Below are 15,882 nucleotides of genomic sequence, written 5' to 3' on the forward strand. Positions count from 1 at the left end.
CTGCTCTGCCTTTGAGAAAATGAAAGCTCAGATGGGCCGCTCTGGAATCTTCGCCACACCTCCAGCCTCCACCTTGCCCCCCCCCCCCCCCCCCCCCCCCCCCCCCCCCCCCCCCCCCCCCCCCCCCCCCCCCCCCCCCCCCCCCCCCCCTTTCCTCTCCTCCTCAATAGCTTCAGACTCAGAAATGGCACAAGGAAAGCTCATTGTGGGACTGGCTCTATTCAATTCTGTTTTATTTATTTGGTGCCATATCACAACAGTTATCTCACTGCGCTTTTCATAAAGGAGCATGTGTAGACCGTACTCTATGATGTTATTTATAGAAACCCAAAAATTCTAGTGGCTGTAATTCTGCACCAAGGTTGAATTTTGGTAAAGAGACTTTAGATATGCTATTAGGGGACTGCAAAGGTCTATATAAAAGCATCTAAAGAGCACCATGTCATGTGACCTTTAATGCAAAATTGACACTTAAGATTGTATTTCTAATAGCTTTGAATAATATAGTAACATCAGTTAAATACATGTTTTGCATTATAGCTTTAAAAACAAGACCGTGTAAAGGCTAGGGATAGAGAATATAGGCCTTGTAAAAGGTGATGGATAGCATCATTGTTCTCATGTTGATACTTGACATGAAAACATCATCATATATACAGTAAATCTGGGAGACGAGGTTAAATGGACAAAAGGCTGAGGTGTGTGTCAGTGATATCATCACTTTAACCCCCGTCTTTAAGGAGTGTGGCTGTACCCCGTTTTTTCCGTCTTCCCTATCATCTACACACACTCACACACACACACACCCAGAGTTAATCCGACCTCACTCATTTTAATGGGACAGTTTCCATTCCCGACACCACATCATATTGTTTTCCCATCCAGCTTGTCTAATGGCCGAGGATGCGATCACAACACTGTCATTTATTTCTTTTGCCCAGTCACACCTCCTTGATTCTAAACCTGATGACAGCCTTACTCACAATATTAATTTGACATCAACATTGTTATTTTCCTTATCTTTTTTTATTAGGCAGGGTTCAATAATAAAAGTGTCATCACAACTATTAAGAAGTGACAAATTATGACATTTATGGCTCACACAATTTATTTCCGCACACAAAGAACATTACTCCTTTGCAGTAAGGCAAGCTTTCTCCCCCAGCAGCTCTGAACAAGCTTTAGCTGGAGATCACGGTTAAGGCTGGGTAACATTTACTTTTTTCCTTGCTGCCATGCAAAAAATCTAAAGTTTTTGATTCAAGATACAGGCTTGTGCAAATGGCTGTGAAAGAAAACATGTTTATTCTGTTCTACCAACACAGTGTAAAAGATATACACTGTTATCCACTGCTGTTTTAATAAAGATATTGCAATGAGGTTCACGTCACTGTATTCTCATCCTTGTGTATTTTCTTGCATGTCATAAGGAGAAATTAATTTAAACACAGTCTGGGTCCACCAGGCTGTGTCAGATGCTGTTAGAATTCCAGGACCTGCAAGAACTCTAAATACACTTCTCCCTGTTTGTGTCTGTCTGGACATCTCTGTTAGTTTTACTGATGTGGCCATTTTTTTTCTTGTTGCTCTGGGTTTATCGCAATGACTCATGGCTAGCTGTAAGCAGTCAAATCTACTGTCAGACAAACAGACATACACACAGACTGACAGAGTTTCTCCCTTGACATTTTAATCCACTTGGCTAGCAGTAGTTGATGCATCATTAATCATCTGTTTCAGAATGTGTGCACATATAATGTGAACATATATACATGCCTTTTATGAAAATCTTGGTTGTGTCTCTCATCCCTTGTCTCTCTCGCTCTCCCTCACTCCCTTCCTCATCTTTCTCCTCCAGCTGGTCGGCGGGCAGTTTGACCTAGAGATGAACTTCATCATCCAAGAACCCGAGAGCATCGTGTGCATGGTGGAGTTGTTGGACAAATGTGAGCCCACATGTCAGGCCGAGGTCTGGAGCATATTCACCGCAATCCTCAAGAAGAGTGTCCGCAACCTGCAGGCGTGCACCGATGTGGGGCTAATCCAGCAGGTGCTCCAGGGTATATCCACCACTGACAGCATGATCGCAGGTACTTGTCAACAGCAGCTTGTGGAAAAAGGTGTACTATTCTGTTAGCACAATATAACCAAACTCATCTGGAACCTATTATTTTAGTTTTTGAAATGATAAAGGCTGCTGCTTTGGAATCCATACCACCTCCAGAGCGAGGTGTTTAGTTTACGAGCCTTTGCCTTAAGACCTTTTGTGTGGCGGGGGAGCAAGCAAAAAGATGATTCCAACTTCAGGAATCAATGGACAAATAAAAAAACACATTCTAAACTTTCCTATCCACTCTTCCCGACCCGTATACAACAACGTCATTGTATTCATCATGTATGGTTGCATACACTACGTATAGCAGTGAAAGCGTCACAATCATCCTGTACACTCCCTAGAGTCTCGCTCTAGTCTGTGGCCCATCTGCAAATTAGTCCGAATTAATCCTACAGTGTGTGGCTCAGTGAACTTTTGCTAGCTGGAACAGTGTTGGCCTAGGGGGTTTGTGCAGTCAAGCAAGGGTGATATAGCCCAGCAGTAACTAGGCAGCTGAAAGCAATGGTTGTACAGTAGTAATATTCACCCCAGTACAAATGCTCTGTCCTATCCCTAAGAATTGTCTCATAGAACCTATGCAACTTTTTTATTGATTGATGTTTACATCTTAAAATGCTCTTACGTTAAGCTTAACCATTAAAGCGTGTTTGTTTTCTTTGTATTTTTGTGCATTGTATTACTTTTATAAGAGTTGACTTTAGAAAGTTGACATGAAATTCAGAGCGATAGGAGGAACTGATAGGCCGATTTTATCAGCCGGCCAATATATTGGACAGATATTTGCATTATTATGTGTATCGGCATTATTTACAGACAGGCATCCACAGGCAGCTCTGTGTTGCTGGAGACGCTGCAGTTCACGTGCAGACCATGCACTGCCCCTCCACTTCTAGCACCATGGCAGTCTTAAATTACAAATCAAACACTTTATTTCAATGGCTAATTTTCCGGGTTTGTTGTTTTCTTAAATTATTTAAATGTGTTAACAAAGGACATTTTGTGATGACCTGATTATATTTGTCTTATAATATGTCAGCAAGCAATACATCATCATCAAGGCTGTGTTGTAGATGTTGATGAAAGCCTTTTACCCTTGCAAAGTTAACCATATGATGACACATAATTTGGGTGATGTGAATGTAAGGTAATTAAAAAAAAAACTAATTTTGAAAGAAATGGTAGAGCAGATTCCGAAAACAAATCCAATGTGGCAGGGTTTAAATTTTTATGATGTAAATTGAAGGCGCAAAAGCGGTATCGGCTCAAGAAAATCGGCAGCCCGTATTGGTCTTCGGCTAAGGCTGAAGGGGGAAAAAAAAGCATTTTCACTAAAAAATCCATATAGGTCGATTCCTAATATGAGGAATGAAATGCAACTAAGGTCCCCAGCTGGACTTTAAACCTGGGATGTTGCAGTTTATGATCTGTCTTAAAACTAGGCCTCCAGGACACCCCAGCTTCTTTTTTTTTTGTTGCACTTCCAGTAAATTTACAGAGACTTTACTCTCTTCCTGTCTTCACATAATAGGCTGCTCTGAAATACTAGTTTTGTAGGACTGAGCTGAACAGCTGAGCTTTTAATACTTGTGTGTGTGTGTGTACCGGCACTAATACTTAACATGGAAAAGGTCCTGCTAGATATAACTGCCACTCATCATTATATTTGAAGGTTTAAACCAAGGGTTGTGTATGTGCACATTAGTCATAGTTCTGTCATACCATGCCCCATCATTAGTCAGTAATAACTAATGAAAGAGGCTGCACAGCAGCTTGGACTCCCTGAGTGTCCTTTCTATTTTAAGTCTCATGTTTTCTGTTTTTTTTAACTTAGGTCTAGCTCACCCTACTTTTCTTTTAAATACATCTTAGCTGCTTAGCGTCTCCCTGCCATGGCTTCACTGTAATATGTAGATTATGAGAATGCCAATAAAGACTGTAATGATTGTGAGTTGGATCTTTTCACATATAACACAATAAAAATTAGCTCAAATCAGGGACCACCTCATCAAGGGTTCTATCCCTAACATTGTTTTTTAGCAAACGTCCGTCACTAGCAACTTCCTCTCGCTTTTTTGTGGGTCTTTCTGCTGTAACACACACTGTGTAACCCCTGTATGATTCTGTTTGTGTGTTGCAGACCTACTGGTGGACATGTTGGGCGTGCTCGCCAGCTACAGCATCACAGTAAAAGAGCTGAAGCTTTTCTTCAGCAAACTGCAAGGGGAGAAAGGCCAGTGGGTGAGTCAGAGTCATGCCACGGTGATCTGTCATGGTTGTCTGGGGCCAGCATGAGGAATGTGCTAGCAACACTTCAACTGCTGCCGTCCCACAGGGCAACGGCCTCGTCACAGTGACCAGATAAATCACGTGAAAGCAGACTACTAGTCTGCTGTGGTTCCAGAGCCGCACTATATACAAGTGATATTAGGTCGTACATGAGATTATTGACTTATTTGTTGAGAGTAGTGAAAAGACTTTTTTGAGTTGACCAATTGAAGAACATTAGATTTCTAAAGATGTGTGTGTGCGTGAGTGTTTGTGTCAGATAAAGAGAGTGAAAGTAACCCATTGATCACTTACTCTAATCAAGTTGTCAAGGAAATAGGCCAAGTTGCTTTTATGCTTCAAAATTTTAACTTATTCCCCCGCTTTCAAGCTCTTGCCACCATTCCGCTCTTCATTTCATTTTTTGGGATGAAATGGCTTAGACACAGCATGGGACAAACGCAGGTGAAGTGCTCTGGTACTGAGCACTATAACCTACAACCTTGTTGAAAATCGTATATATACATATATATATTTATTTATTTTATCACTTGGCTGATTCAGCCCCTACACCTAGATTCTGTTAGCATAACACATTTGTAACAGATGTACTTTGCAGTACATGTTGCTTGTATACAATAATCAGTAAATTGTAAAGTAAATTAGGATACTGAATTCTGAGTGTGCAGCTGTGTAAATCTCTCTGGTCAAAGTATAAGAGGTACATTTAAAACAAGTAGAACCAAAGCTGTAGTTGCTTGTACGCGTTTGTGGCTGTATGCATGAATGGTAACTGTGTGGCTAGAGAAAGTATGCTAGAGAAAGTATGCTTTTATGTGCACGTGCATTGTATGTCTGTATCACTAGTCTAAAATGATCCTTGTGTGTTTTTGTATTTGTTCCTCAGCCACGTCATGCGGTGAAGCTTTTATCAGTTTTGAAGTACATGGCTCACAGGAATGGCCCAGACTCATTCTTCAGCTTTCCAGGGAAAAATGCAGCTGTGAGTATAATGCATAATGTCCTACACTACACCGCAAAATGAAGAAACACCACATTATGAAGTGTGTTTGCACATAGATGATGAGTGACTGGCACGAGAAACAGTGTTCATTCACTTCAATGTCAAATTTGTCTGCTTTCTACTTTTGATACCACTCTCCAGTTTTAGTAGCCTGGAAATCCAGACCCGAAACCACTGCATGCATTTGGATAACACCACGACCAATCACAATAACACACTGGGTGGCGTATCCAGAGCCCCATACGCTTAGCTACCAGCGGAGCAAACTGGTGGATTAAAGTGTCGTCATCTGTTCAGCTCGCCTCTGGCCCGCCTATATCAGATACACCGATGTGATTGGTGCAACTCGGCTACAAGGGCATAGTTAATGAGCAGCATTACTTGATGTCAGAGTAACTCGCTGAGCAACTTCAAATTGTGCTCTCGCGAGAACTCTTGATTTCCAGGGTTTTAGGTCATTGCACTGAAACTTTACGCAAGCATTGCTTTGCTCGTGCCTGCATCGTTCACAACATACATTCAGAGATGTGCTGTTGTTTTTTCTCTTCCTGTCACAGTGTATTAGATGTGGCATGGCAGTATGTTCATTCAGGATAATCCTCTCAGACTTTACTACTTCACAAGCAGTCAAAGCAGTAAAAGGTTTTAGGGCAAACCAGCTTTTACGTATAGAAGTGCACAGGTCTGCAATGTGGGTTTAGAACTGTTTTGATTGTTTAGAAGTTATCTTGTGATATCTTGGGATCTAGTATCTTGATTAAGTTATTTATCTGTGTTTTTCAGCAGTGTATTTGTTTTCTCAAGAATAGCATGTTTGTTGGATATTTCTTTGCTCAATGCTTTTAAGCTGACCTGTAGTTTTGTACTAACCAAGTGTTATGTAAATTAATTAAAATGCTCTATGGGTCCTTTCAGTTCCACAACTCATTGACAAGTCCTGTTATCTGCTACTTTCTTCCAAACAGGCTATAGCTCTGCCTCCTATAGCTAAATGGCCGTACCAGAATGGGTTTACATTCCATACGTGGCTCCGCATGGATCCTCTCAACAACATCAATGTAGACAAAGACAAGCCTTACCTATACTGGTAGGTCAAATAAATAACACAATGTTATTGTGGTGCATGCAATTTAAGTGGGAGCATATGCATGTCCCCAGTATAACCAAAATGTATCTCGAATGCATTTGAGTTCCAAAAGATGTGCTGCAAAAGTGTAGCCTCCATCCTCACAGATGAAAATCTGTTGTACCTCACCCTCCATCTTTGCTGTCTTTCATCCTTGGCTTCCCCTCTGTGTAGCTGAGGGTTGGTTAAACTTATTTTCAACAAATAATTAATTTCTGTCAGAAATCTAATTTATAAAACAGGGATCCGTTTGGACGTCTGTGAAAATGATAACCAAGCTGCATGGCCAATGAGCTGCATGAGATAATCTTTAATAAAAGCTCCTCTTCAGCCTCGTGCCCTTTTTAAAAAGAGATTAGTTCACTAAATCACACGCGGGGGCCCCGTCTCGCTGGGACATGTAGAATGATGGGAAGAGGCTGTGAAGTTAAGAAATGATTGTTTGCTATCTTTATCCCCTTGAGACCTTTTTAAAGTGTTTATATGATATATTGGACACTGTAACTCATGTTGCCCTTGAATGTAGTCAGCGTGAAAGTGTGCAGCCTCAGTCGAAAACTAAAGCTGTGTGTTTGCATTTTCTCTTTTCTCTTTTAGTTTCCGCACCAATAAAGGCATGGGTTACTCTGCACACTTTGTGGGTGGCTGTTTGATAGTGACCTCATTAAAATCCAAGGGGAAAGGATTCCAGCACTGTGTAAAGTACGACTTCAAACCCCAGAAGGTATGATCTGAGGCAGAATCCATGCACTGGTTCGGCGACCCATGCCAACCAAATATTTATACGCATTTTCTGTAGATAGATTACAGAAATCATAATTTCAGCACACACATAATCACATGCACACACAAAAAAACCACACATGTGCACACGGTCAATCTGGTCCTTACTGTAAACAAGAACTGTCACATCTAACCTGACACTGGAGATATGCCAAACTAGATGGATGAGGAATGAGGGCGGCTGGAGAGAAGGATGTTCCTATACATCCAGGCACAGAACACACTGAAGACCATTGGAGTCTGAGAGATCCTTTGCCTGTGGACACAAGTTGAAACACCCTCCTGTTTCCCTTGGGCAAACCTCATGAGGACCCATAACTCATTTTAGTTGATATTTCACCCTATTTTTAATGCCTTCTTTCATATCTGGAAGAAACCATAGCAACCTAGTTCACTGTGGTAACATTGGTAACCTACTTCACTGGTTGTAGGGCTGAGGAAGAAAGCAGATATCTAAGTAGGTGAGATTGTAGCTTGAGGGGAGTGATTCCTGAAACATGATGGAAGCAGGCTAATTGTGTAGACTAGAAGATTCTCACCACATGCTGAACTTATTGCTATCACCTGTTTGTGATTGATACTCCAGATATACTGCAACAGTTTCCCATTGTGAGACACTGCTTCTTTTTCTTGTTGCAGTGGTACATGGTGACCCTCGTTCACACCTACAACCGCTGGAAAAATAGTGAAATTAGCTGCTATGTAAACGGGGAACTGGCTTCCTTTGGAGACATCGCCTGGTTTGTTAACACCAGTGACGTAAGTAGCAACAATTTTATTACCCCAGTAGTATTTAAGTTCCTCATTACTGTTTGAAAACATTATCATGGATAATAAAGGAATAAATTGACATTTTTCAAAATACACTCATTTTGCTTTACTTGCCAAGAGTTACCTGGCAAAGGCGCCTGGGTAGCTCACCTGGTAGAGCGTGCACCCGTAGACAAGGCTCAATTCCTGAAGCAGCGGCCCTTTGCTGGGTGTCATACCCCTCCCCTCCCCTTTCAAGTCTAAACTGTCCTGTCAGAAATAAAGGCCTAAATGTGCCAACAAAAAAGACAAAAAAAGAGTTACATGAGAAAATGTATACCACTCATGTCTCTACAGTAAATATTAAACCAAAGCGAGCAGCTGTATTAGAAATAAGAGTGGAAACGGCAGAGGTCACTGCACCGAGCCAAGGTATAGTCCAGCACGTTTAAAAAAACTATTATTTATTGATTGATTTTGTTACATTTGGACAAAGCCAGACTAGCGGTTTCCACCTGTTTCCAGACGTTATGCTAATCTAAGCTAACTGTCTGATGGCTGCAGCTTTATATTTACCATACAGACACCAGATTGGTATCTCTCTTCTCCTTGATTTGTTTTATTTACATTCATTCAACCTTTATTTCACCAGAAATATTCCCACTGAGATTCAGAATCTCTTGTACAAGGGAGTCCTGGCCAAGACAGCAGCATGCACTATGATACTATTACACCTTTGTGCCTTTTCCCCCCACACCGCTCCTTTAAACATGCTACAATCTAACTTGACTGTAAGGGCACACTATTGTTATCTTCCTTTGTATTTTTGTACTATGTAAGTGAGCGTGGATGTCATATGTCTGTCTGCCTATGTGTATGCATGTTGTGTATAAGCTTTTGGACACCTTCATTTACCAATTTAAGACAAAACAGCAAATAACATCAAACAATGAAATAGCAGTGTTCAGTAACAGGATATTAACATTGTGTAGCTAATAAAATAATCTAGTTTAAAGGTGATGCTGTAGCTTACACCAAGATGAGGGTGCAAAAGGGAATTATTCCTTTACAGCATGTAGGCACCTTGTATGGATGAGTGTGTTCTATGTGAACTTGCGAACCACAAATATTACTGCATAAAACCTCTGGAGAGATTTTATATTTACAAGTCCACCTGCTGCTACATCAGGGTTGGGCATGTGGGTGCACGTAACACATTCTGTCAAATATCAATTTCAGAACCAGATACTGCTGCAGGAGCTTGTACCAAAAACTGAAACGCAGACCTCGCTCACAGATATATCTAGTCCCACTCTTTGCATTCAGAGGTCATGGGGGTCATATTTTAGCATGGATAGTACTGTAGAAAATGACATTTACACACCCTGCTCCTATCACACATCACCATATGAGCTCTGTCACAGTCCCCAGGACTGCTTCCTGTCAAGCCGCGTTATGAGATTCTTAAATCAAATATTTGTTAGGAATGGAAACGCCTCCACAGTGTAGTAGTATAATCCTCTAGATGTGTCAGTATGTCCGCAAGCAAATTAGCAACTTGACTGAGATGTGGTCTCATCATTCTCAACACTTGTGCTTATGCCTCACTGACCACGAACACAGGAAGATGGAACATTATTACGTTAGCCACATTATGCTTACAGTTTGAGGCTGTGTGTTGCCAATTATAGCTAGTGTTAATATTAATGTGCCTTTCCCCCTGTTCTTTCTGGCTATTTAAAAAACAAATCCCTTTCTGTCTTAATTCCTCATTTCCTTCCATCTACTCTCCCTCCCTTAATCTTTATTGTCTATTTCTGTGTTTTTTCCTTCATCCTCAAATCCTACCTCCAACATCCTTCCCGCTGCAGACGTTTGACAAGTGTTTCCTGGGATCGTCTGAGACGGCAGACGCCAACCGTGTGTTCTGCGGACAGATGGGGGCGGTTTACCTGTTTGGAGAGGCTCTCAGCGCTGCTCAGATCCTGGCTATCTATCAGCTGGGACCGGGTTACCAGGTTGGAAGCAACAAAAACTGAGATGTCTGTGGGATCGAAACATTTAATAGAGACATAAAACAACTTGCGTATTGTCAAATGATTCATTATAATAATCAAAATAACTTTTTATAAAGCTGAAAAATGTAATGTTTCCATTTTTTTCCATTCACTTTACACATATGGTAAAGTATTCTAAAACTAAAAACCAATACTTTAACATCTTTGGATAGGGTTAGCTATCCGTTGTCTAGTGAGAAAGGAATTAAATTAGCTGTCAAGTTACACTTGAAAATAATAATATTTGCATTCAGTTGACCAGGTTCTGTCCAGGATATTCTTCGCTGCAAGATAGTTGAGTCCATGAACGACAGTGAGATGACATGACGCATATAAACTAATAGTTGCTCTGTCATATTTGCTGTGGTTTGAAGGGTAGCAACAGATGGAGAGTTTAAGTGTTAAGTGTTTGTTCTTATTTTAGCTTTTAGAGCATGTATGTACAAAAACGACAGACACAGGCCCCCGCCCTGACAGATCCACTGATATACAATACAAAATTAACAAAAAGGTAGCCAGAGTAGCAACTAAAGTAACTGTTGATGCGTGTCCAGATATGCTATATTCCCGGTGCAGATAATTGCTATGACGAACATGTCCACACAAGGTGAAATTTCCTGTACAATTTTTTTTTTTTTTTTTTTTTTTAATATAATTTGATTTTAAAAGGTAGTTCAAATAAACTGTATGTTAAACCACACTCAATAGGGTCATATAAATCAATATGCAAAGAAAGCTTTTTTTTTTTTTAAACTAACTTTGTCCACTACAATATATTTGCAGCAGAGTCCAGTAATTTGCTCTTAACTGTTGTTATTGTTGACAAAATCTCCCTTTGCTATTTTGTAATTTAAACACTGTCTCGCCCTTTTCTAACTCCTTCTCATCAGGGCACCTTCAAGTACAAGGCTGAAAGTGACTTGCTGTTTGCCGAGCATCATAAGACCTTACTGTATGATGGCAAGCTGTCCTCTAGTATTGCCTTCACTTATAACCCTCGCGCCACAGATGCCCAGCTCTGCCTCGAGTCCTCCCCCAAGGACAACGCATCCATTTTCGTCCACTCACCCCACGCACTCATGCTTCAGGTAATTACAGTACGCCTTTATTGTAACATTTTGCCTGTGTAGTAATTGATAGCCGTTCCCCTCGGCGAAGGAGTTGATAGTTGGAGTTAAATGTTGTTGCTAGGATTAACCGGAAATCGCCATGCTGACATTAAAGCAATGCCGGTGCAAATGTATTCACCACCTGTACGCCTGCTCCATCCCTCCTGCTGTTCCATATGTACCACTCTTTACTCTTTCTTTCCTTCTCTGCTAGAATGAAAGTGGACCAGTTGGCATTTATTTATTTTAATAGCCTCATTAAGGCAGAGGTGCAAATGTGTTGAGCTAGCCAGACTTGCTGCAGCTGCTGAAAAATGCCACACTGGTGCTCTAACTGTGGAATTTGCCTTCTCTGGGGGTGACGTTTACTTTTGAACTATACACAAGTAGTTGGGGCATTTGTCCTGGTAGCTGTAAATGGTGAACTTTATGGAGGTTTTCCATATGTTGCCTACAATTACACATGCCCGCGCTGCAAAGCACGCACACACACAGCCCGGTTTCTTCAATCACTTTACTTTTTTTTTCTCAAGCACTAATTGAGTTTCCTCTCATGCCCCCTCATCAAAGAAAATGCTTTGTTTCCTTCGTGATGGAGGTTTTTGCTGCTGCACACAACATATGCTTTCTCAGACTCTCACACACACAGTGTGAAATATGAATGAATGTGACCTATATTTTCAGCTTTGCGATGCCATGCTCACAAATTCCAATCCTATAGAGATAGAAATGTTTTGCCAAGCCACTGTTGGTTTCACAACATGCAACAGAGACGCCATCTGATGCACCAGGCTACTAAACACTTTAACAAAAATATGATCTGTTTTCTTTCTTGAATCTAATTTACCCTCTTAAAAACTGAACAAGTATTTTGGCAATGGTAAAATCATGGTTTGGCATTGAAAGTTTAAAGTACTTATTAGCGGTTACAGATTCCGTTACAGTTTTGTGCCTGTTAGGATGTAAAGCAGGCTCTAGTGGTATGATAGAGAATCACCATTTGGTTTGGTTGTGACTGTACAATTACTTGCAAAAACTTTCAAATATGTAAACGCATGAAGCTAATTTAGTGCATATAACTGTGATTATTAGAACAAATATGCATATGTAAATATTGGCCACGTAACATGTTAAATGGGGCCACGTGTGTTTTCTTTTGATAGGACGTGAAGGCTGTTGTGACTCATTCAGTTCAGAGTGGCATACACTCTATCGGGGGCGTGCAAGTCCTCTTCCCTCTGTTTGCACAGCTGGATTATTGCCAGCCCTCCAGCCACGAGCTGGACACCTCTGTCTGGTAAACACACATATACACACACACACACAAACGCACCTTAATGCAACAAGCTATTTTTGTTTGTCTGCAAATATAACCAAGTGACATTAAAGTGATGTCAACAGGGTTATTTAATTTAAAGAATGCATTACAATTTGGGAATATGGAGTGTAAGACATGTGGGCATTTACAAGGCAGAAAAGGGTCTAAGAAAAGATGCTATCGAGCTGCATCACGGGAAATCTAGTCATCTAGTCAGGGCCTAGTCATTTTGGTGCTTTACCCAAAGGGACGAGAAGTCAGGATGTCTCTGCTGCTGCTTGAAACCTTTCTTTTTTTATTCTGTCTCAGTAGTCTAAAGACTTTCCAAAGGTGCAATACTAAATTGCTAGAGTAACGATTTTAGATACAGTCACTTTAGGAATAAAATACTGTGAGCTTATTTACCGTATTTTTAAGATGATATTTCACCCAGTTTGGCTGTATGCTCAGATAAATTATTAGTTGGATCTAAATGTGAACTGATCTAAAATAACTTGTACAATGTTAGCATCTATTATATGGCTGGTACACAGACAACACACGCAGTCTATTTTCAGCTCATGACTGCTGGCTTTTCAGGTAACGCTGCTGTCTGTCAACAATGGTTTATGCCTGCCTATGACATTTAGTGTGTCAAAAAGAGAGAGATCTACTGTACATTAAGTTTTTTTAAAGCAGTTGCAAATTAGGTTAGAGTTTTTTCAAACTTCTGATGTAATGCTGAGCTTAAAAGCTGTGATGCCATTTGGCTTTAAAAATTTGCAACGTTGTGCTGCCCTCAAGGTGATGCTAACTAGAATCTGTCCTAACACAATGGGACATGACACCCTCATTCAATCACATTTCATGTAGGATATGCCCTTCACAGTCAGTGCTTTGTCAGCAGCTTTTCTAGATTATTGTCACTGTCTAACTCTCTCTCTTTCTCTCTCTTTCTCTCTCTCTTTGTCACTGTCTTTCCATCTCTCTGTCTGTGGGCCCCTTAGCTGCACTTTGCTATCCTTTGTGATGGAGCTCTTGAAGAACTCGGTGGCTATGCAAGAGCAGGTTCTGGCATGCAAAGGTTTTCTCGTCATTGGCTACACTTTGGAGAAGGTGAGACAAACACAAATTGGCTCAGCTAGCTAATAAATACACAAGAGAGCCATCCTGGAGTACCAGTAGCTGCCCATAATGAACCCAGTGCCGTAATAAGGCTGATCGTCATTCCCTCAACGCTACAAACACACTAACACAGGCACAAACAAAAACCAACACTTAATTTGAGACAGACTTTGTTTTCCCTCGGCTGTATTTGGAGGTCACAGCTGGCTTGTGTGCTTGTTAGGCAGAAGAGGAGCTCCTCCTCATCTTTCTCTGCATGTGTCCTTCCCCCCCCCCTTTCTCTCATTCCCCACATCTCTGATTCCTCTCACTAACATCTCCCTCTTCCTTCCTTTTTCACTTTTTGTCCCCTTTGTCGTAACTCTAGTTGTCCAAGGTGCATGTGACGCGGCCGGTCCTGGACATTGTGCTGGCCTTTTCCAGATACCTTAGCAACTTGCAGAATGGCATCTTGCTGCTCAAGCAGCTGTGTGACCACATTCTGTTCAACCCTGCCATCTGGATCCATTCCCCTGCCAAGGTAACATGAATACACACATTTCCACAGAAGCACATTCTTATGCATTTGGATTCATTTGTAACAAAGGAGATGTACACATGTAGATGGGACATACACATATTGGTTACAGATCTGCAGACCGGCACAACCATAATCACCCTCTCTTTCTCTGTGTGGTACTGCCCAACGTTTTATTTTCAGTGTCTCAAAGTTCAAGGTCATCCCTCCAACTGTGACTCAGTGAATGCTATTTAAATTAGAATGGCTTGCCTAAAACCCTTAGGTGCTAGGTGCTAGATGCTAGGACGCACCAAAACCACTCAACTCCAACTATCTAACTAAACGAGCGTGTGTATGTGGGATTTCATATGTGCTTTGTCTTTTGCAGGTACAGCTGACACTCTACACTTACCTGGCAACGGAGTTCATCAGTACAGTGACCATTTACAACACCATTCGCAGGGTGGGCACTGTACTTCAGGTCATGCACACAATGAAATACTATTACTGGGTCATCAACCCCCAGGACCGCAGTGGAGTCGTGCCTAAAGGCCTAGGTGAGGATGCACAGAAAATACTAAAATAGGTTATGCAGTAATGGCACACTACTGGTATATGGTGTTCCCATTCATCTTCTGAAATACTTATACAGACTATGCATGTAAAGGTAGATTTCACATAGCACACAAATATGAATGCACGCATAAACACACACTGCAATAACATCACTCACACTTAATCATTACTGCAAGTCCTACAAGTGATAAATCAGGTGCAGAACTTTGGTTTTAAAAGACAAAATAGATTGATCATGTTATAACTTCTTGCTTTATCCTTCTGGGTCATGCTCAGTTTCTCATGTATCAGCTACTTGCTACTTTCATCAGCCATTTGCTTTCTGGGGTTTCAGATGGTCCAAGGCCAAACCAGAAGGAGATCCATTCTTTGCGAGCCTTTCTGTTGTTGTTTGTCAAGCAGCTCATCATGAAGGTACGTTCAGAATGCCAAAGTATTACCAACCAAAATAGACTTATATTGGCTCACTTGAGGAATCTGGCACCCTTGAATGCCAGCATTATGTGTACTAGTGGTTCCACCAGTTGTACTTTATGTGTCTAAAATGAATAGTTGTTGGTGTTCTCAGCTTGCAGTGGAGTTGAAGTCTGATTGCCGATAGCCCCAACATTATCCAATATTCCTCAAAAGCAAACAAGCTGCCACTTCATACAACAGCAAGTGTAGTTAACTCATTGTTAGCCTTCTATTTTCCAGCTGGATGATTAAAGCCTTTAGCCCTTTGTTACATCTATCTATCTTCATTGCATCTATCTATTACTAATAATATGCAGCAGTTAATGTTTGTGGTTACTTTATTTTTTTTTATGACTCAAAGAAAATATTTTAGCTAGTAAGTGTAAAAAACGTACAAATTTACAATCTGGGAAGAGCAGATTTTTATTGGGTGAGTATCTGATCATTTCTGCCTGCTTTAAAGTGCCCATATTATGGAAAAAAAACATCCATGCTGTTTTGTGTGAGATACAGGTTTCTGAATGTCCTCTGCCTTCAGTCTCCGGGTGTGCTGTTCAAAATCTGCCCGGCTTTCTATGTCAATAGCCGAGACAAGGTTTGCTAATCGTAGCACATGATAGTGTTAGCATGCTAGCTTATTCTCAATGGCAAAACACTGCTACAACACACACTAGTCCACCAGAATCTACAAAAGAACTA

The 15,882-nt window shown here is 41.0% G+C and overlaps 1 protein-coding gene across 8 annotated transcripts in view; it reads left to right on the forward strand.

Moving 5' to 3' along the window:
* Positions 1-15,882, forward strand: part of lrba (LPS responsive beige-like anchor protein) — a 188,695-nt gene that overhangs the window by 22,346 nt on the left and 150,467 nt on the right. For all 8 annotated transcript variants that reach the window (XM_034897460.1, XM_034897488.1, XM_034897509.1 and 5 more), the window contains exons 2-14: positions 1,859-2,090; positions 4,254-4,354; positions 5,289-5,384; positions 6,371-6,492; positions 7,129-7,255; positions 7,954-8,073; positions 9,936-10,082; positions 11,012-11,209; positions 12,394-12,527; positions 13,535-13,643; positions 14,020-14,172; positions 14,540-14,708; positions 15,062-15,141. In XM_034897460.1, the coding sequence (XP_034753351.1) occupies positions 1,859-2,090; positions 4,254-4,354; positions 5,289-5,384; positions 6,371-6,492; positions 7,129-7,255; positions 7,954-8,073; positions 9,936-10,082; positions 11,012-11,209; positions 12,394-12,527; positions 13,535-13,643; positions 14,020-14,172; positions 14,540-14,708; positions 15,062-15,141 (1,788 nt within the window). The remainder of the gene's footprint in view (positions 1-1,858; positions 2,091-4,253; positions 4,355-5,288; positions 5,385-6,370; positions 6,493-7,128; positions 7,256-7,953; positions 8,074-9,935; positions 10,083-11,011; positions 11,210-12,393; positions 12,528-13,534; positions 13,644-14,019; positions 14,173-14,539; positions 14,709-15,061; positions 15,142-15,882) is intronic.

Source organism: Etheostoma cragini, chromosome 2, assembly GCF_013103735.1.
Source record: "Etheostoma cragini isolate CJK2018 chromosome 2, CSU_Ecrag_1.0, whole genome shotgun sequence".
Classification (NCBI taxonomy): Eukaryota; Metazoa; Chordata; class Actinopteri; order Perciformes; family Percidae; genus Etheostoma; species Etheostoma cragini.